This window comes from Pogona vitticeps, chromosome 4 (genome assembly GCF_051106095.1).
Source record: "Pogona vitticeps strain Pit_001003342236 chromosome 4, PviZW2.1, whole genome shotgun sequence".
NCBI lineage: Eukaryota > Metazoa > Chordata > Lepidosauria > Squamata > Agamidae > Pogona > Pogona vitticeps.
In genome coordinates, this window is record NC_135786.1 from 7,632,229 (window position 1) to 7,654,256 (window position 22,028).

General features: G+C 45.4%; 1 protein-coding gene and 1 non-coding gene across 2 annotated transcripts; both read left to right on the plus strand.

Moving 5' to 3' along the window:
- Positions 1-3,040: 3,040 nt before the first annotated feature.
- On the plus strand, positions 3,041-20,565 carry PTK6 (protein tyrosine kinase 6). Its single transcript, XM_072996729.2, has 8 exons — positions 3,041-4,954; positions 8,406-8,527; positions 10,660-10,823; positions 12,906-13,059; positions 15,976-16,137; positions 17,173-17,354; positions 18,318-18,471; positions 19,657-20,565. The coding sequence occupies exons 1-8, from the start codon at positions 4,716-4,718 to the stop codon at positions 19,842-19,844; spliced, it is 1,365 nt and encodes a 454-aa protein (XP_072852830.2). The 5' UTR covers positions 3,041-4,715; the 3' UTR covers positions 19,845-20,565.
- Positions 20,566-21,651: 1,086 nt separating this feature from the next.
- On the plus strand, positions 21,652-21,767 carry LOC140707207 (U5 spliceosomal RNA). Its single transcript, XR_012087129.2, has one exon. It is a non-coding gene; the product is annotated as a U5 spliceosomal RNA (small nuclear RNA).
- The last annotated feature ends 261 nt before the right edge of the window (positions 21,768-22,028 follow it).

Consider the following 22,028-nt stretch of genomic DNA (forward strand, 5'->3'; position numbering starts at 1 on the left):
CTTTTCCTGCTGGTGCAGACGGACAAGAAACTTTGCAACTGTTACTAGAAGAGAATGTATAGAATGACCATGAAAAATACTGATTTGTAATGCATCCAAATCCACACCTTCCCTGGGTATCCCTATCCCAGCTGCCCCTCACCTTACTCTACAAGGAAAATAAAAATATATATTAAAAAATAATAATCCTCCCCCCCCCCCCCAAAAAAAGAAATAAAGAAACTCTGCCAAAGAAGTGGGTTGAGCACGCTTGGTTTTTCCATTGGTTTCCAGCTATGCCAATCAAGGGAAAGTTGGGGGGCGGGGGGATTCGATTGGCAAAGGTTTTCATTCATTCATTCTTAAAGTGAGGAGGGGGAGGGAAGAAAAGAGCAAGCAGAGGCAGATATTGAGAACAGCTGTGGAGGAATCGTGGGTGGGAGGTTTCCCGAGTGGGTTAGGATGTTGACATACAGATGGGAAGAGGCAGATTCAAATCCCCTTGGAAGTGTGAGTGACCTGGGGGGGGTATTAATTTGGGGAGAGCCCCCAACACTTTCTTGAGTGTTCTTAAAGGAAGGGCTGGATATAAAAGTAAGACACTAACAAGTTAGGGTGGGTGGGGGCTTATTACAAAGGGAAGCTGGAGAGGAAGACAGAAGACATCTGTTGATCGATTGATTTAAAATGTTTTTAAACAAACCCCATTCTCCTAAAAAGGACCCAGCTCGCATCATTAAAAGGCGGTGTTTAAAAGCTCAAAACAGTAAGTGTGCAAATATTAAATACTAAAAGAATCAAACAAATACCACCACTAAAATGGTGAACAGAATCAACACCAGAAACATTCAAAGCAAGAAGGCACAACACTCCATTCTGTACTCAATACAACCAGATAATCTATCACTCAGGGAAGGCTTGCCTGAAAAGAAAAGTCTTTGCCTGCTTGGGGAAGGACAGCCAAGATGGGGCCAGGCAGGCCTCCAGTGGGAGGGAGTTCCACAGTCCAGGAGCAGCCACAGAGAGCGCCCTTTGCCGTGTCCCCACCAAATGCACTTGGGAGGGTGGTGGGACCAAGAGAAAGGCCTCCCCCGATGTCCTTAAACTCCCAGGCAGGCTTATAAAGGGAGATGTGGTCCTTGAGATGCTTAGGGCTCTATGGGTTAAAATCCGCATTTTGAATTCTGTCTGGAAATGGATTGGCAGCTAGTAGAGCTGCTGTAACAGGGCGGTTTTGTGATCCCTGTGATCAGCCCCAGTGAGCAACCTGGCTGTTGTGTTTTGGACACACCGGAGTTTCTAAACACTTTCCAAAGGCAGCCCAGCGTAGAGGGTGTTACAGTAATCCAGCCTGGATGCAATTAAGGCATCGTCACTTGGCCAGATCAGACGGCTCCAGGAACAGGTTCAACGGGCACACTAGTTTTAACTGTGCAAATGCACTCTGAGATGAGCTGGCTTCATAAAAAAGTTCCAGTGTATCTCAGAGGGCCTAGATAGGGACCAAGGGTTTTTAGCACGCTACACCTCTTAGTAAGTCACATTTCTGCACTCCCTTATGGCTGTAAAATAGTGGTCTCCCTTAACGTAATCTGACTTCTGACCCAGAAGATTCTTAGCAACTTCGTGACTACCAAGTCTAACTCGCATGCAGTTTATCAGCTTGCCCAGGACCTGCTAATTCAACTAATTAAAAAGTTTGATTCCTGTGTTAATGAGCCATTGCCCCTCTGCAATTATCCATATCCTTCTCACTTAATCATGGAGATATGTGTAAATACAGAGGACCTCGTATTTTCAGTCTGTGGACATGAAATCCCAAAAACTCACACTGAAACTAAATGCCACGATATTTTGCCTTCCTCTGTCTCTCTCTGTTTTTGCCCTTGTCCCCTTTAACTTTGCCAACATGTTGAGACAGACGAATAAGGCTACTTCTCTGGAAAATACTCGCAAACCAATGAATAAGATTGCAGGAAGGGTATATGCGGAGAGAAGTCATCATGAATCCTCATCAGGAACTTGCAAGAAATGTTTAACGCTGAACCATGGATGGACAGATTTCGGGTTCTCTAGAGCAGTGGTTCTCAAACTGGGGTCCCCAACTGCTTCTTGGACTGCAGGTCCCAGAAATCCTGGCCAACAGAGCTAGTGGTGAAGGCTTCTAGGAATTGCAGTCCAAAAACATCTGGGTTACTCCAGTCTGAGAACCACTGCTCTAGATTTCCATCTCTCTTTTCTCTGTTATTGTTGCTTCGTCACAGTCGTAACATTATCAACCACAGGTAAAAAGGTATGCACACAGATTTAGAAACAAAGCAAAAAGTTTTTAGCCGTGAAAGAATCTTCTCTATCAGCTCTCTGTAGTTTGGCTGAAAGAACAAAACATATATTTGCATTATAAGATATAAATAAATAGACCAAAGGAATTACCTAGATGCGGGATGACTAAAGCTGCGTAAATAACACAAGAATATTGTAGCTCTGAGAGTGATTACTCAGCTGAGGAGAATGGTTTTGGCAGTAGAACTGGTTTTGCACATTCCAGTCCTGTCACATGCAAAGCCAATCCTGTTTTTTCTCCTCAAACTGTTTTCTCTTCCTTCTTGTAATTACAGTGGTGCCTCGCTAGACGGTTACCCCGCATGACAGTTTTTTCGCTAGACATTGATTTTTTTGCAATCGCTATAGCGATTCTCAAAACAGTGATTCCTGTGGGGGAATTTTGCTGGACAATGTTTGGTCCCTGCTTCGCAAACCAATTTTCGCTAGACAACGATTTTGACAGCTCCCTCTGCGCTCGCAAAACGGGTGTTTTAGGGACCTAAACTTCGCAAGACAGCTATTTAAACAACTGATTGGCGGTTCACAAAGCGACTTTCCTATGGCCGATCTTTGCTAGACAATGACGATTCTTCCCCACTGGAATGCATTAAACAGGTTTCAATGCATTCCAATAGGGAAATGTTTTTCGCTAGACAATGATTTCGCTAAACCGCTATTTCAGTGGAATGGATTATCATTGTCTAGCGAGGCACAACTGTATTCTGGCAGGTTTTTTTTTTTAAATTCAGGAGTCAGAACCCCTGCATACTGAAAAACACCCAGAGAAATCATGATTAATATATCCATCATAATATGTTTCTTAAGCAAACTGTGTGGAATGTAGTCTTCCCACTGGGATTTACTTAGAAAATTCAGCATCAAGAAATAATACAATTGCCTGAGAGGAGAACCATTTGAAAATGCATAGGCCCAAATCCACTTTCCTAGTTTTACTGGGGTAAAACACATGGCATAACTTTGGGAGATGAATTGCCATAACTTAAGAAATCACCGTAGACCTTATATGTTGTATACCGAGCTGTGGGATTCCGTGTGCAACTGATAATGTCTACAGCGATGTCCTAGCTGGGGGCAATTTTCTTCCCAAAGTTACACAATTTCCATAGATATGCAAGAGGATTTTCGCCATCATGTAAAAAGGCAACGCTGTGTAAGTACAGTTCAAGAACACCTTTTCATTAAAAGATAAAATGAGTCTTTAAAGCGTTTCTGAGAAATCTTAGTTTTAAAATCTTTAAAACTCACTTAGAACCAGAAGAAACCAAGTGAATATGTATTGGGAAGGACCGACCCCTCGGTCATAATTTACCGCACACCCCATCTAAAGCCATGGATTGGGTTAAAAAGAGGACAGAGGAACTGAACCTTTAATAGGTATATAGACGTGGACATTTCAGTATGTACATCTACTGAGATGCTCTCTTGTCAGTATCTGAAAAATTTTAGTTTTATGGGAGGAGCAGAAATTATGAGAGGTGCAGGAACCCTCCTCTGTTTGCCACCTGGTCGCCCAAGGCTGAAGTTTTGTTTACAGTGAGAACCTGTGTGCTTAAGTTGGACTTAAGTCGACTCGGGGATTTCTCAGACTCAAAGACTTACCAACAGCCCATACAGGTAGAGTGGGGAAAATGGAAAACAGAACTGGGATCATGCACCTTTAATCCAGAACTGGAAAATATTTCTTGTGGGATGCGGGATTTTTGGGAACTGTAGTCCAAAAGAGGAAGAAGAGAGTTCCCCCCACCAGGTGAAGTTGGTCATGCAAGCCATAATACCTGCTGAAAATCTTTTTTCCTTACAAGTATTAAAGGCCCAGGAGCCCTGTTATCTGTTTCACATCACCACACTGATAGGTGCACAGGTACGACAGATAGCACCTCTCACTTCCCTGCGCTCTACCAGTGAGAGATCTACAAGAGGCATGTTGTCTCCCGTGTTAGAGGAACATATACCCGGCATGACGAGTAGTCAGGGATCCCATCAGCCAGACCTCCAAAGTTGTCGTGGAGATTTCACATCATTTCGGCTGCCACCACCTCCTTCCCTTTTTCCCCCCTCCCACTGTCTGTTTAAGGAGCAACCCCAGGGTGGGGCTGGGATATATTATGATTGCAATCTCATAAAAAGGAAGTAGAGAAGCCTTTTCTCGCAAAGTCTCCTCCTGGCAGCCTCTTTCTGATCTGGCACCGGTGATAAGACACCTCGGCTGAGTTATTACAAAGACTTTCCGGGATTTGCGTCAGGAGAGGCTGCAACGGAGGCGAACCCTGACCGGTTTTCTGCCTGGGAAGTGGTGGTGGTGATTTTTTTTTAAAAAAATTAATTCAGAAAGAGAAAATATTTTTCCACCTAGCCCATTGTTTGGACTTGACTTCTTTTGACTTGACATCATGAATTCCAAACCGAAACCACCTCCAAGACTCAAAAACGGGGTTTACATCAGTATGTGGGATTTTAAAGGTATGACGGAGAACGAATTAAGTTTCCAAGCAGGAGACCTTTTCCAGGTGGTTGAGAAGAACGAAGAATGGTATTGGGCTAGGAAGCTGGATCCCTCTGGCAGGTGTGTCGCGGAAGGCTACGTCCCCTTCAACTACTTAGCCAAAAAAGAGTCTATGGAGACAGAACCGTAAGTACTGTTTACTAGGTGGGTAAAATATTAATAATAGAGAACTTCTGTGTACTTAATCCTCAGCTTGCTGAATTCTTTGAGAATAAAATTTCATTGAATTTCATGTGCGGGTTAAGTCCAGACACATTTCGGCTGGTCTTTGGAAGGGCAGCAAAGCTTACGAGCAGATTGTATTTTCACGAGAGAAAACTTCATCCTTTTGCCTTGCACTTCTGAGAGATTACTGTACCCTGTGCTTGTTTTCCTGACCAAAGGGACTAGAAACTTGATTTGAAAGCAGTTTTAGAAAGCTTATGGATTTAGGAAGCGGAATTCCTGGGATTTCAGGCACGGGAACCAAAGTGTCTGCACAGGGTAAAAGGATAAAGAGTGATGCTCTAAATGATAATATGGGTTGATGCCCCTAGACCAGGAGTGGGCAACTTCCTGGGGTTGGAGGGGAACCCTGGCATGTGCCCTGAACCCACTTGGGGTCATCACTACCACTCCAAATCACTGGCCACCTTAGAAACAAGGTGTATAAGGCAGAAACAAGGTGTACAGCTTTCCCCCCCTCACCAAAAGCAAAACATGCTCTGCTTTAAAATGAATGTGATTGGTTTCCATTCCTGCACCACCAAATTTGAACGTTGGAGAGCCAATTGTTTCTCAACTAGATAAACAGGGCTTTTGAGCATTGTAACTTGGGAAGGAGAACTGTTTACGGCATCCACACAAACAGAGAGAGGAGTATTATGGGTTGCACACCACTAAGCTTGCAGGCTCAAGCCCTCCTCTCAACTTTTTTTAGCTTGTAACTATGCCTTGAACGCCGGTGCAGAAAAGTAACCACAACTGAGTTCCTCTCCAAACTGTGAAAACATTCCATCTGCTGATTTCTGCAGGTTAAGTTGTTGTTCAGAGGCACAAGAGCACCCCAGGCCAGAACTGGTAGGGGGATTAGCACTCTCATGATGCCCATCTCTGTTAAAAGATGAAATGCTATTCACAATTTTTATTCATTTAAGCGGTGGCGTGCTGTTCCTATGCTGTTGCTGACTAGGTGCCAAATAAATGTGTTGGTTCTGTTCACTGAGTTCAGCCTTCGGCTAGCTAGACTACAGTGCCCATTGCTTCCGTTCATCCTGCATGACCCATCATCCAAAAGGCAGGCACAGGGAGACAGAAATTTGATTTAGCTTTTGGGTTGAGGAAGGAATTTCAGCTGGGGCAAGCGGTCACCCAAGACTGAGAAAAGCAATGCCTGCTTAAACAGATGCCGTCCACTTCATGGCGTCTTGCTCTCTTCCCACCCGTCCACCCTCTTGAGAAGAAGCGGATCCTTCCCCATTCAGAGATTTAATTTCTACAAGCCAAAAGGGTTTCTAAAAATTCTTGAATGCTAGCAACAAAGCATTTTCCAGTCTACTCCCATATGCAAGAATTTACACTGTATGCGTAGGAGAATAATCCGAACCTTCTCTGCGAAGCGGACGCTGTTGGAGAATTGCGTAAAGATAATCCGAGGAGGCATTTTTCCAAGTTCCACCTGTAGAAGAGGTCCCTTATGACGTCATAACACAAAGGCCCGTTGTATTACTCATTTCTCCCCTGTCACTAGTTTGCAGCTACTACTGGCATTGCTCTGATTCCACAAGTAATTCATTACGTTAGCTGATATATTGCTAGAAAAAATATCTGGCCTCCCCTAGTGTCCGGTTTTGATATTGCACCTTGGAAGTATTTATCAAAATGCTACTGTTGCTGTTGTGGCCCCTCAAGTTGATTCCATACATTCCTAGACTGCTTAGAAACTAGATTCTTGGGAATCTGGTGAACCACCTTTGGAGGCCTTCCCCTTCACCTCCTACCACCTTGCCAGTCAGATACCATATCTGTCAAACACCTTTCTCTGTAAGGCTTCCTTGATGCTGCCTCTGATACCATTTTGCTGCCACGTAGAACCATTTTGACTTACCCAAGACTTTTAATCAACAGGATTGTCTACTTAAAGCCTCCAGCTGTTGTTGGACTCTATACCCCATCAGTCCCAGGCAGCCTGGATGATGGGAGTTCCAGTCCTGTCATCACAGGTCCCTTTAGGTTTACTTCTTTTTCTTGCATCTGTTCCGCTGTCTTGAACAGCAGTTGTTTTTTAAGTGATGCTCTGGAAAGCAAGTTCCATTTGTTCATTAGCCCTGCTGAGTACCAACTGGATTTAGACTGCCATTTCTCGTTTTTCCAGTTTTCTTGTAAGTTGCCCTGGGAGTTTGAATGAAAATTTGAAAAGATTTTAACTCCAACAAGCAGGCGTTTGACCACATGCACTCTTTGAAAATATAAGGAGAGGTTTAGGGTCCATTTAGAGAGGGAAGGAGCACCACACGTTCCATTTTCCTATAAAGTCATATTATAGGAGTGTCCAACTGTCAATGGTTATTAATTGTGGCTCCCTGGGGCATGTCTGCAACTGAACATTGCAGTGCAGAGAGACACTGAACAGGAAGAATCCCAAGGAAAAAAGTAGCAAACTTAGTTTTTAGACTGCAGTTCCTAGAAGAGTATTTTCCAATCTGGGGGCCGTGACACACACCCCCAAGAGGGTCACAAAGTGTTTCCTAGAGGGTTGCGAGTCACCTTACAGGTGTTGCTGTTGTTGTTGTTGTTGTTGTTGTTTCGTCGTTAAGTCGTGTCCAACTCTTTGTGACCCCATGGACCAGAGCACACCAGGCCCTCCTGTCTTCCACTGCCTCCCAGGTGCTGTAGCTCTTGTTAAATAATGTCTTCCTTGGCTTTCGGGACTGGATATTAAAGTTAGTGTGTATGCATATTATGGGAAGCAGGAAATAAACCTCTGCTTTCTGAGAACGGATGACTTTACCTCTTTAAATAAAGCCTATTTATGCAAATATGGTGAGGGCATCAAAGGCTACTTGGCTATTATAGAAGAGTATTGCAACTTGAAAAAACATTGGGAACTACTGACTCCCATCCACCATGATTAGTAACTTGTTCAAGGGGTGTTGCTAGCCAGCCAGGTAAGCTACAGCTTCTTCCAAGATGCTCTGTCCTAAATCCCCTGGATTTTTTCGACCCCTCACTGCAATAGATCTATAGTCGCCGAGCATCCTCAGTGCTCCCTAGCTGTTCTACCACTCTACGACTTCTTATTCTTCCCTTCATTCATGCAAGTAGTGGGATTTTCCAAAGCTTGCTGGTATCTTCATCTTAGGCATGGTCATCTTGGATACATGAAGAACGGGCTACCAGTTCATTCTTAATCAATATGTTGAGGAGTCATGCTATTGATTAGGACTTCCATATTCACTTGCTAGCAAACCAAACAGCCGTAGGTGTCTGCTTGTGGGTCTCGCTTGGGCATCCATGGCCGTTAAGGGCAGGGAAATGCTGGGTTGAACAGATCAGCCACTCCATTCATTATGTTCTCCTCCTCCTCCTTCTTCCATAGGTGGTTTTTTGGGCAGCTGTCCCGTTCTGAAACAGTACACCGCTTGATGTCAGAAGAAAATAAAACTGGGGCCTTCCTGATTCGTGTCAGCGAGAAAAAGGGTGCTCAGTACGTGTTGTCAGGTAAGGCTGTTCTTCCCTTTTCCGTTGGGTTTAGATTAACAGATGCAGATAAAAAGAAAACACTGTTGGTTTTCATGTTTACACTAAATTTATTGCTACTACTTCTTGGTCACTTTGGATTCTTGGGGAAGCTGACAAACGAGAACACAAACATGGAATTTAAGCATCCTTCAGTCTCGAGAATCTATGGTAACATGCTCTGAATAGAGGACTTGGAACAGCATCTCGTGTGGCTGAGAAGGCCAATTTGAGAGTGACCATCCCTTCCACACTGAAGACAAATACAATCTGTCCCCTGTCCAGCTTCCTGATTTTGCTGGTTTCGGGACTGCCCCTTTGCCTCAGCCTGCTGGACAAGAGTCTCTTCAAATTGGGAGAGGCCACGATGCACCGCCTGCCTCCATGCTGAACGCTCAGATGTCAAAGTTTCCCATCCGTTGAGGTCCATTCCTAAGGCCTTCAGATCCCGCTTGCAGATCTCCTTGTATCACAGTTGTGGTCTCCCTCTGGGGCGATTTTCCTGCACTAATTCTCCATACAGGAGATCTTTTGGAATAAACATGGAATAAAACATGCTGAAACACAGGTCCAGGATAAAATCCACATTGAAAATCCAGCATGAAATAAGGACAGAACTAAAAGCTTGAGCAGGTGAAAATCTCGAAAGGTTTGGACAAAATAAATGAGAGAGCGATGGTGCTGGATAAACCTTCCTCAGAAAGGAGTTGCAAAGACCAGTTGCCACAACAGAAAAGGTGGTTACCACTCCCTTTTCTTCAGAAATGTAGAGACCGCCTATCAGGGCCCTCTGAGGCCCCATCCAATTGTGACTCTGGTCCAATTTTGACTGGTTTTCCAGGGACAGCAGACCCACTCTGCATTTTAGTCCAAACATTCCAAAAATAGCTTCAGCGCCTTAGAATTATATAATAGAATCAAAGAAGAGTGAAGCTGGAAGGAGCCTATAAGGCTATCAACTCCAACCTCCTGCTCGATGCAGGCATACAAATCAAAGGAAATCAGCCAGGTGGTTGTCTAAGTTTCTCTTGAATGCCTCCAGTGCTGGAGCACTCACCACCTCTCGAGGTCATGGGTTCCATTGTTGTACTGCTCTAACGGTTAGAATGTTTTTCCTGACATTCAATCAAAATGTGGCTTCCTGAGCCCATTGTTGCGTGTCCTGCACTCTGGGAATGGTTGAGAAGAGATCCTGCCCATCCTCTGGATGACTATTTTTCAAGGATTTGAAAAATGCTATCCTATCTCCCCCAGTCTTCTTTTCTCAAGGCTAAACAGGCCCAGTTCTTTCAGTCTTTCCTCAAAGGGCTTGGTTTCCAGCCCCCTGATCATCCCTGTCGCCCTCCTCTGAACTTGTTCCAATTTGTCAGCAGCCTTCTTGAAATGTGTCCAGAACTGGACACAAGACTCAAGGTGAGGCCTAACCAATGTTGAATAGAAGGGAATTAGCACCCTGCAGGATTTTGATAACTATACTTCTGTTAATGCAGCCTAAACTAGCATTTGCCTTTTTTGTAGCCTCATAACCCTTTTTGCTCATGTTTAGCTTGTGATTTACAACAATCCCAAGATCTTTCTTGCTCATAGTTTTGATGAGCCAGGTATCCCCCATCTTATAACCTTGTATTTGGCTTCTTTTTCCTAGGTGCAGGACTTTGCACTTTTCCCTGTTAAATTTCGTTGTTTTCAGCCCAATGCTCCAGTCTATCCAGATCATTTTGAATTTTGTTTCTGTTCTCCAGGGTGTTAGCTATTCCACCCAATTTTGTGTCGTCCACAAATTTGACCTTGGATAGTTCCTTTAAAGTTTGGACTAAAACCCAAAGTGGTTTCGCCATCCCTGTAAAAGGGGAGACAACAAATCCTAGGGAACCCGTCACAAAAATCTGGGCAAGTTCATCCAGGGCCAGGCAGTCACTCAGGTAGAAGCTTTTCCAAGTACCAACACTGCAGATGACATGGCAAATTTTGTTGTTGTTGATTAAGTTTATATGATGTTGTTTAAATTACTTAAGTGCATACTCTTACGGGAACAGGAAGATCTCGGCACCTGTAATGACTTGGATGCTCTCCCCATCTCATTTTTTCAACTTTCTTTTTCCGTGATTTCACAGTCCGAGATGACTCACTGGTGAGGCACTATATGATCTGGCGCAATGCCCAGGGCAATTTCTACATGAACCCTTCTCGGTCCTTTCCCGACATACCCTCCCTCCTTGAGCATTACAGAGACAAAGGTCTCACACATGGGCTGAAACCTTTGACCCCTTGCTATAAGGTAAGTGCCGAGCTGGGAACCACCTCCTCCTTGCAAAATAAATGAAAGTCAACAGGATTATAAGGGCAAAGTTCTACACCCGGGGGCGGGGGGAATCAAGATGGGGGATACTTGACTCAGTTATACTACGAATCATCTTGGAATTGTTGTAGATTGACATACATATAGTTTACAGATCGTATGAAGTAATAGTTTCCCTTGATTTCACACTGGTTAGGCCTCATCTTGAGTATAGCGTCCAGTTCTGGACACTACACTTTAAGAAGGATGCTGACAAATTGGAACAAGTTTAGAGGAGGGCAACAGGGATGATTAGGGGGCTGGAAACCAAGCCCTAGGGGGAAAGTCTGAAAGAACTGGGCATGTTTACCCTTGAGAAAAGAAGACTGAGGGGAGATAGGATAACATTTTTCAAATACTTGAAAGCTAGTCATCCAGAGGAGGGGCAGGATCTGTTCTTGATCATCTCAGAGTGCAGGACATGTAATAAAGGGCTCAAGCTACAGGAAACCAGATTTATCCCGAATATCAGGAAAAATACCCTAAATGTTGGAGCAGTACAATGATAGAACCAACTACCTCAGGAGGTGGTGCGTGCTCCAATGCTGGAGGCATTCAAGAGAAAATTGAACAACCCTCTGTCACATCAACTGCTTTAATTTGGATTCCTGCACAGAGCAGGGGGGGTTGGAGTCGATGGCTTTATAGGCCACTTTTAACTCAGTTCTCTACTTCTGCACCAGCTCCAACTGCTAATTATGATAATTCAGCAATAACATTCTGTGTTATGCTTGTCCAGATAAGTCATACACATTCTCTAGATGGGATCCTTAAAATAACCTTGTAGGTTAAGTCAATATTTTTATTCCTGACAACGAAAGAGACACTGGAACTGAACCACTTAGTAAAGTCAAAGCAAAAGGGGCTTCTTAATTCAGGGCTGTGTAAGTATCTTGGTGAGTAAGCTTTTCTGGTGCTCAGTTATCAACCAGAAGTACTTTACTTGCCCTTTGAGACTGGAAAGAGGAATACTTGGGAAAGTGGAAAGGAAGGACAGTTTGACCCTCCGTCAGCTAGAATCTGACCAGCCTAACCAGAATTTCCAGCTGCTAAGAAAATAACTAGCTAGCTAGTCTGTGTCTTCTCGCTTTTCCAGCATTTAGTATTACAATATTTTTTGTACCTTTCCAAGAGCGTGCTTTGCATGTGTTTTCAAAAGCACCTTCTAGCTTGGGAGCTGAGAAATTCTGAAAACGAGGGTTGTAAATGTAGCTGTGCTATATTGAATAAAAGCATCTTAAGTGGTCAGCGTGGCTACGGACCGGTGATAGCCAGCCTTCGGCCAGCTGGGCCTTTACAGAATCTGTACCCCTATCATCTTTGGAAATGTTGGAAATGATTTAGGACTGCCTTCACCTGGCCTGACTTCTTTTTCGCATGGGGGGCAGGTGTTTCCGGTCTAAAACTGATGTCTAGTTTCTCCTCTATTCTACCCCCTTCCCTCACCCCTCTTTGCTGGTTGATCTGAGCTGGCAGAGTTTGGATTATTCTCTGAGATCATTGTATATTTCTTAAACTGATCTAAAACCAAGAGATGTGGGAAGTATACATTTGTATAAATAGGTCCTAACTACTGTGTGGTTTCACTGCTGAGCAATTAAGCAAACCTTTACCCCTTACAGATAGTGAAACCAAAGCTTAGAAATATTTTTAGGTTTATAGCTCTCAAATATTGTGATTTTTTTTAAAGGAATGTTTCTAAACTCCAAGTGGAACAGTCGCTGTAATTCGGTGAGAAGGGAGGGAGGGAGAACAACAGTAAACACATTGATAATCCTGGGTATAACAAGGGACAGACCAGACGTTCATCACCTTGGGTTGGTTCATTTCTCGGCCAATCAGAGGCAGCATTCGGAGGAGGCAGGACTGGGAAGCCAGGCCGCTGCCTCTGATTGGGCACCCTGTTTGGCCGAGAAACGAACCGGTGGGAACTGGCGGTTCGTGCCCATGTCTCGTCCTGGGGATTTGATACTCTCTACCTATATAATGTGTGAAACTCCTGCCATTTCTTGTTGACTCCAGCAAGAGCCAAAGCCGATGCCTCACTGGGATAACTGGGAGAGACCGAAGGAAGAGTTTATCCTGATGAGGAAGCTGGGTTCTGGATACTTTGGCGACGTCTACGAGGGGTCTTGGAAACGCAAAGTCAGAGTTGCAATCAAAGTGCTCACTAGAGGTGAGAGTTTTGCTTGGCATTAGAAACGCTCTTCCAAAATTTGGAAACGTTCCTTTTTTTTAAGACTGTCATGCTCAAAGCGCGGTGGCCAAAATCCCACAAGTCAGGCTAATTTGTCCATCTCAGGACTGGGTAAAGTGTGGCCCTCCAGAGGTTGGTGGAGTGTAACTTCCATCACTCCTATCCAAGCAAAAGCAATAGTGAGGGATGCTCAGATATGCACCTGGAAGCATCTGGAAGGGAACCTTTGGCCCACCCTGATCTAGGCAATATTTCCTGCACTGACCATCAGCAGGCTCAGGTGCAGTGGCTGTTTGCATCACCTGCTTCCTGATCTTTCTAAAAATATACTTGCACGGCAGGTGTAAGACCTTGAACTGGGGGCCTTCTCTTAACGATTGCCAAGGGAAGCTTATTTTTCTCAACTGCCATGAAAGCCCCAAATTCAAGGTGATTCAGGTTGCTAACACCTTCCTGCTTAAAATATCATGGGTTCCGGGCATCTGCAACCTCTCTCTACTCCCTCCTTCCTCTTTTGTGCTTCTTCTCCTTTTCCTCTCCGCAGCTGCAATATAAACAAGAAAGCTTCAGAGACAACCATCCATATTTGGTTGTTAGTCTGTGGAACTCCTTGCCACAGGATGCGGTGACAGCATCTGGCATCTAGAGGCCTTGAAAAGGGAAATGGGACAGATTCCTGGAGGAAATGTCCGTAGCAGGGGAACAGCCTTGACGGGGATGTATAATCTCCAGGCTTAAAAAGAAGATAACTTCAAAATGCCAAATGCAGGGGAGGGGGAATCAGGAGACAGGTCTCTCGTGGTCTCGTGTGCTCCCAGAGGCATCTGGAGGGGCCACTAGTGAGATACAGGAAGCTGGACTAGAGGGGCCCTTGGCCTAATCCAGCAGGGCTCCTCTGATGTTCTTATTTAACTAATACCTGGAGGAGACAAGACATAGCAAGCAAACTCTGAGAGTGGGCGAGTCCCAGGGGATAAATTCTTCCCCAGATTCTCCCTTCTGTAACTTCATTAGAAATGTGACTCATCAAAGTGTGGGTTTGCACGTTTCTAGTGACTCAGCAATCAGAGTGATATTTCTTGGTTCCTGGCAAGTGCCTTACATCGCCTGCTAGCCTGTTTGCTGCTCCTGATTTCAAGGGCATGGAAGTCAGCCAGCATATATGACAGCCGTCTTGCTTCAGTTTCTCACCCTCCTTTCTTCCCTTGAAGAGGGAACTGGAAATTCCAGTCAAAGCCCATGAGCCACACCTCAGAAACAGGGTGTGAGGGCCAAGTATAGCCATTGCTTCAGCTGGCCTAGTGAACGTCTTGGCACACTATAACTCTTACACACACACACACACACACACACACACACACACACACACACACACACACACACACACACTACTCACCGGAAAGGTGAGCAAATCTGAAACCAGAAAGCCAAACAACAGCCAAAAGCTTATGACTTAAAACACACCAATTATCATAAACCAGATGTTACAGTATACGTCTCCACCGTCAACAGTAGTTAGTTAAGGAGCTGATAGTTCTGTTCATGTGCCAAGACGTACGACTGGTAAGCAACAGGCATCCACAGCAGATCTAGCAGCAATTTGCTGTTGAGATTTTTATTATTTGACTTCTGCCATCCTATACAAATAAAAGGATTCTGGCCATCGGTACCCATGCCCTATTGAGTATATGTGTTGCTTGATTTGTTACTCTTTTCTAGACTTATAATCATAGAATAGGATCCAAATCAAAGCAGATCTGACAGATGACTGTTTAACTTTCTCTTTAATGCCTCCCGTGGCGGAGCGCTCACCACCTCCCAAGATAGTTGGTTCCGTTGTCATACTGCTCTAACATTTAGGAAGTTTTTCCTGATAGTCAGCCAAAATCTGGCCTTCTGTAACTTGAGCCCATTATTACATGTTCTCCCCTCTGGGGATGATTGAGAATGGATCCTGCCCTTCCTCTTTATGATGATCTTTTATCTCCCCTCAGTCTTCTTTTCTCAAGGCTAGGGGGTCACACAAGAACATTGGAAGTAGAGAGTTACCAGATGTTCCCTACCCCAGTTTTGGGACGATATGCCTTTGTGGGGGGGGAGAGAGACTAGAGTGAGAGACAGAGATTTGGGCCCAGCCAGGGCATCTGTGTTTCAGCCTCGTGTGTTCTGCCTTTTCCTTGACTATAAATTGCTGTTCTCAGGGACCCAAATTCTTTCTTCATTTTATGTGCCTATATGAGAAGCTGTGGAGCATTTTCTCCTCTGGCAGGCTTTCCTTCAACACAATCATTTGAGCAACTGATGCTGTAATCAGAACTTGCTTACTCATGCAAAAGAGAGCCTTAAGAGTACACGCGCTTACACAAACTGCCCTTATGCAATCATATACAGTGGTGCCTCGCAAGACGAATGTAATTCGTTCTGCGAGTAGCGCTGTCTTGTGAAAAAATCGTCTTGCGAAAAGCAGTTTCCCATAGGAATGCATTGCAATGCATTCCTATGGGAACCTTGCAAGACGAATGCAATTTTTTCATCTTGCAAGGCATCGGTCTTGGGGAAAAAATCATCTTGCGAAGCACAGCCATAGAAGAAGCCATCTTGCGAGGCACCATAGCGATCGCAAAAACCATTTGTCTTGCGGGGTTTTCGTCCCGTGAGGCATTCATCTTGTGAGGCACCACTGTACTGTATATTAACAGGATTCTACCTGAAGTGACTTCACTTCCTCCTATTCTTCGCCCAAACTCTTTTTTCTCTACATGTAGCGCCCTACCTACTTCTCTTTCTCCAGCTAGTTTTTCTGTCATTAAGATCTGTCCTTTTACCCAAAATGCTGGGTAAACCCAACATGGTTTGCCTTCCTACATGGTGTCTTTTTCTCACCCCGTCCCATAGTTGACGTGACGCACCAGGACACGTTCAGAAACGAAATCGAAGCTATGAAGAAGCTGAGACACAAGCACATCCTGTCCCTCTATGCCATCTCCTCCCTTGAGGATCCCGTTTACATCGTCACAGAGTTTATGAGCAAAGGGAGCCTCCTTGAAGTTCTCCGAGGTGGGACCTTTTTGCTGGTTGGTTTTATTCATTGATGAGGCTCTCCAAGTTGTCGGCGTTCTTCAGTGTGACTGTGTGCATGATCTTGTATGTGTCTGTATCATAGTTGGGAACATTACAAATGCAGGAGCAGGCGATCCTTTTAATCATCCATTAAGAATACAAAACAAAAAACCAAACTTGATGATAAATCATCTTTTTCAAGGCTGTGCACAGAGTTCTTGTTGGTAGTTCCAAATTTATATGCTGTTATTAATGTCCCAGATTCACACACAGATGATGGTGTAGAAGCCAGGTTACTTTCTTAGATGGAAATAACTGCAACCTGCATGCTGGTTTCAAGCTCCTCTTCAGCTAGCACTTTTGAATTTATGGCTCATCTCTTAAAATAGAGGGCAATCACAGGCAATCTGGGCCCCAATCTGAGTTTGGAAAAGTTAGTTATTTCTTGTATTGCTAGCCCCGGAATCTCCTAGCCAATATGGCTGTGTTGGTCTACATGTAGAATCTGGTCTACATAACCACAGCCTGGAGCTATGATGCCTGGGAAAATCTGGGAGTTGTAGTCCAAAAACACAGATCTTTGCACCTTTGACCAGAAACTTTAGCGTATGTAGTCTCTGATGAACGTACAGTCTATATGTAGAATTGATTTTTAGAGTCTATAGGCTTCTGTAGAGTCAATCTATTAGTTTGTATGTAGACTCCCTAGAATGAAAGTCTGTGCAAATAGATCCTACGCTATGTAAGGCCAATCTGATGTTCTATATATAGGTTCAGGTCTATGCATAGAGTCAACAGTTCTTGCATTTGTCACAATGAAAGGGAGTGACTTTTAGTAAAGACTGGGGGCGACAGAAGAATGTTCTTAATAATCTTAGAACTGTATAGCTGGCAGGAAGCACTGAGCCTAGCCTCTTGAGAAGGAGGCACAGTGGGGGAATCGAACTCCCAACTTTTGGCTCCAAAGCCACGTGCCTAAGCCACTCAGTTGGTCCAGCAGTAGACATAGCGTTGCACCGTACTTCATTTCAGGACCCAAAGGAGAACATCTCCAGATGACAGAGATGATAGACATGGCCTCCCAAGTGGCAGACGGGATGTGCTACCTAGAGTCGCAAAATTTCATCCATCGGGATCTGGCTGCCAGGAACATCCTCGTGGGAGACAACAACTTCTGCAAGGTTGGAGACTTTGGAATGGCCAGGCTTGTCAAGGTATGTTCACACCTGCCTGCAACAAAGGGCAGCCGGCCTTGAAATGGGGGAAGAGTGTGGAAGTTGGCAGAGGTAGCCCAAAATATTGCACAAGTTTCCGGGTGTATGTCAGACATCAGCAGTCATCCCAATTTTAGCCAGGCAGATTAATTAAAAGTTGGGTTCTGCACACTAAAAGGAATTCTGCACAAAGGTAATGCATAATTTGACGTCTAGAGATGCTGATGTCTATGGTTCACTCTAAGGATAAATAGTGCATTGGTTCATGTGTTTTGAAGATCTTGCTTTGCATTTTAAAGATAGTTTTTCTAACATATTCTTCGTTTGCTTGCCATAGAGAAAGGAAGAGATACGAAGGATGTTGTCCAAAATTTGTAACATTTGAGGGGGTGTGTTGTTGTTTTTAATTGGAGGTCTTCAAAGGCAATTTATTTGTGGCTTAGACCGTTTAAATTTTTTGTTAACCATCTTGAGGAAGGTGGGGGGAAGCTGCATATAAATAAAATAAATAATTGCATTATAGATCATAATGGAAATTCTGAGCGGGTAAATAGTACTGCAGATGGTCCACAAGGATTTATTACACAGCTAACAAGCAATAGGGACGTGGTGGCGCTGCGGGTTAAACCGCCGAAGCCTCTGTGCTGCAAGGTCAGAAGACCTGCAGTCGTCAGATCAAATCCACGTGACAGAGGGAGCTCCCGTTGCTTGTCCCAGCTCCTGCCAACCTAGCCATTTGAAAGCATGTAAATACAAGTAGATAAATAGGTACCACCTCAATGGGAAGGTCATGGCATTCTGTGTCTAGTTGTGCTGGCCACGTGACCACAGAAACTGTCTACGGACAAACGCTGACTCTACGGCTTGGAAACGGGGATGAGCGCCGTGCCCTAGAGTCAAGCAGGACTGGACTAAATGTCAAGGGGAAACTTTACCTAACAGGCAATACTTCTGTTTTGGCAGGATGACGTTTATCTGTCTTACTCCAGTAGCATTCCCTACAAATGGACTGCACCCGAGGCTCTTTCCCATGGCCGTTATTCAGTCAAGTCTGACGTTTGGTCTTTTGGAATTCTCCTCTATGAAATCGTGACCCTTGGCCAGAACCCATATCCAGGTACTCAGTCTCTGGGAGCAAACAGTGTGGTTGGGGTTTCAGACCGAAGAGGGGCAAAGTGTGATTTTCCAAGTGGCGTCAAACTGGTGTTTCCATCACCGCTCAGACCACTGATGATGCTGGCTTTGGGAAATGGGACGGAGCTGCAACCCAATATCAGCCAGAGGGGCATTTCAGATTTAAAAGGATGTAGACACATAACCTGTTTCAGATTTGGTGGATTAAACATGCAGAGTAGTATGTTTCCAGGAACAGAAAGTAAAGTGGCTCAAAACTAGATGTAGCGGGATAAGCTTTAGACTATTTTCAGGCTGCAAAATGTTTTGGACAGCCCTGGCCCACAACCTTTGTTATATAGTTGGGATTATTAGCTACTTGGAACTGGGATGTTTTGCTTATTATACTGTGCAAGCCTTTGGAACGTAAACAGCTGCCTTAAACCAAGTCATATCATTGTTATATGTAAACCAGTATGGTCTCCAGTGGCTGAGGCAGGATTATTCTTCAGCGTTACCTAGAGATGTCAGGACTTGAACCCAGAAACTTCTACATCAAGACATGGGCCCTGCAAGTGAGCCACAGGACCCTCACTTGATCCATGGCATAATAATAATTCTTATAAAATAACTACAGTCATGCCCTGCTTGACGATTACCCCATGAATCCGCTTCACGATGTTTTTGCAATTGCAAAAGCGATTGCAAAACGATGTTTGAATGTGTTTTTTGTGGGTTTTTTTGCTTAGCGATGATCGGTTCCCTGCTTCGCGAACCGTTTTTCACTAAACAATGTTTTTTCAACAGCTGATTGATGGTTTCCAAAATGGCCAATGGCTCTCAAAATGCCCCCCCTGCTGTTTTTTAGGAGGCATTTTTCGCAAGACAGGCACCAGAAAATGGCCGCCCTATGGAGGATCTTTGCTTTACGATGAGGTATTTTGCCTATTAGAACGCTTTAGCCAGTTTCTAATGCATTCTAATAGGCTTTTTAATTTCGCTTGATGAGGATTTCGCTTAACGACGACTTCAACAAGGCACCACTGTATTCATTTCATATGTTCAGATATTTATTTTATATGTTCAGATAGCTATGCCAACATCTGGTCAAACTGACTGGTTTTAAATGCTGCGATCTTTGTGCACCCACTTTTGTTATAAACAAAAGCGTTCTCCCCTCCTTTTGCAGGTATGACCAACAGTGAAGTTTTCCACGAAGTCCAGAGGGGTTTCAAGATGCTCTGCCCTCCCAAATGCCCAGCCACTCTCTACGGTCTCATGTGTAAATGCTGGGACCTGAATCCGGACGGAAGGCCAGACTTCAAATGTCTCCGAGGGCAGCTTCAGAGCATCACCCATTACGAGAATCCAGAATGAAGGGACTTTGCCTACCTTAAACCCTTGCTCTGTGCGGTACGGAGACCTCCAGTGTTTTGACGTTCTGGGACACTTAAGGGCCAGGAGGCCCAGGACTCCGTCAGGCTATTGCGATAGCATTGCATGCATTAGCAGAAATGAGGGATCCATGTCACATGTCTGATTTGTATTGCAATACTGAAGAAGAATCCAGGGCCACATCCACAGAACTGGCGTTCACAAATGTCCGTGGATGTTTGCCTGACTACACAAGTCATTATGGGCACGGAAAGAGAAATCCGTGGCCATTGTTTTCTGTGGGTATCGCAGGACGAGAAGGAACAAGCCAGAGAAAATAGCTCGCCTTTTGGAAACAAACTTTGAATTTCCTGCACTGTCTAAGAGTGTCGCAAAAATCTACAGCTTTTGTGTTGAAGTTTGCGTTCTTCCCCTTTTTTAGAGTTTCAGGAAAGCCATTCTCCCACAGGACTGGGGGGGGGGTGTTGTGGTGGAATTTCAGATCCTGTATTTCTCAACCCAAACTCTGAGAGTCATCTCTGAGGGACGGGAATGTTTTTCCCCTAGAAGAAGGGTATCTCTGCAGAGAAAAAGGGTCGACCAAACACCTACATTTCAGAAGACTATTGCTACCGTTAAAAATGGCTCAGTGCCACTTTACAATGCTACATGAATCGTGCATTATTTAACCCTTTACGAGGCGGGAAAGAGCCATCATCCTCTCCTCAATGGCCTTAAATGTGTGTGTGTGTGTGTGTGTGTGTGTGTGTGTGTGTGTGTGTGTCGGGGCCACAACCTGGAAGGAAAATTGCAATTAGAAGCAATACGACCCGTCCTGTTTAACTCTTCCACCGCCAGCCTGGGTTTGTGCATGTGTTTTGCCTCCCCCCAAGACATGCCTTAAAGTCACGGGCCGCGCGAAGCATCGCTACCCAGCCCCAGGGTTCCTGAGCATGTGCAGAATGCACCTTCCCTCAACCTCTCCAGTGCGACCGTGGGCGTTTGGGAGCGGTGTTGGCCGGGGGGGGGGGGCAGCCAAAGCAACGAGGAGTCTTGTGGCACCCTGCAGACTGCCCAGTTTTCTTTGGCTTTGGTAGGGTGGGGTGGGGGATTGCTCCCGAGGAAAGCGGGCCAGGCTGACCAAGCCCGCAGCCCGATAAGGTGGGTGAGTCTTGGAAACGATACACAGGATTCTTGGGCGGGTACAGAGCCGTTCCCCGTCAGCAGGCAGGGCGTCGGGCTCTGCAGGGCGAGCCTCCTTCTTCCGGAGCAGTCTATCTTGCTGCTGCCGGGTGAGGAGGAGGAGGAGCGAGGGAAATGCCAGGGACGGAGGGCCGTCCCGCGAGCTGCCCACGTAGCAGCAGCGGCGGCCCGCAAACGGCTACTCCGAGGAGACCCAGCCGGGCAGAGAGGGGGTGGGTGGGTTTTCCGAGAAAAACGGGGTTCGCAACTGCAATGCCGGCCGCCACCGCGAGAGGGCGCAGGAAGGGGAGGGAAAAGCCCCGCCCTCTCGCCCGCTCTCTCAACCCTTCAGCCGCAGGAGGAGGGGCGGGACGTCGGGGAGCTCATTTGCATTCGGCGGCGCCCAGGATGCACCGCGTGGCGGAGGGCCCGATTTCGCCGGATTTCCGTAGACCTTGGGGGGCGATGTTCTAATTCCGTGCTTGGGGAAGCGGAGCGCGGGGGGGGGAATGGTTCGCCCAGCTTGGAGCCCCCGGGGGGTGGAAGGAACAAGAGGCGTCGGGCGCGTCGCCGTGACCTCATGGGCCGTCGCAGAGCCTGGAACCCTGGCAAGTGAGGGTGAAGAAGTATACTCTGGTTTCTCTTCAGATCGCATAAATCTTTCGCCTTTTACTAAAGATTTCCGTGGAGAGGAACGTCCAAGAGTTCTGAAGGAATTTTTTGAGGCCCTGTGTTGGTGGGGCTACATTTCGTGGTGCAAAAAAATAGATTATGTGGTTGACTCGGGTTGTTTCACCCTACGGTGAAGAGTGATGCCTAATCACTCAGTGGATCACTGCCTTGCTGTAGAGGAAAAAGGCTTGGTGTAATTTTTATTGAAAAATAACCATTAACTCTAGTAAATGGTCTTTTTGGCAGCTTCACCCACCCACCTTCCAGCAGAGAGCCACGTTAAAACTTTCCTGTTCCAAAAGGCTTTTAATTGAAATAATAACTCTGGGTTCT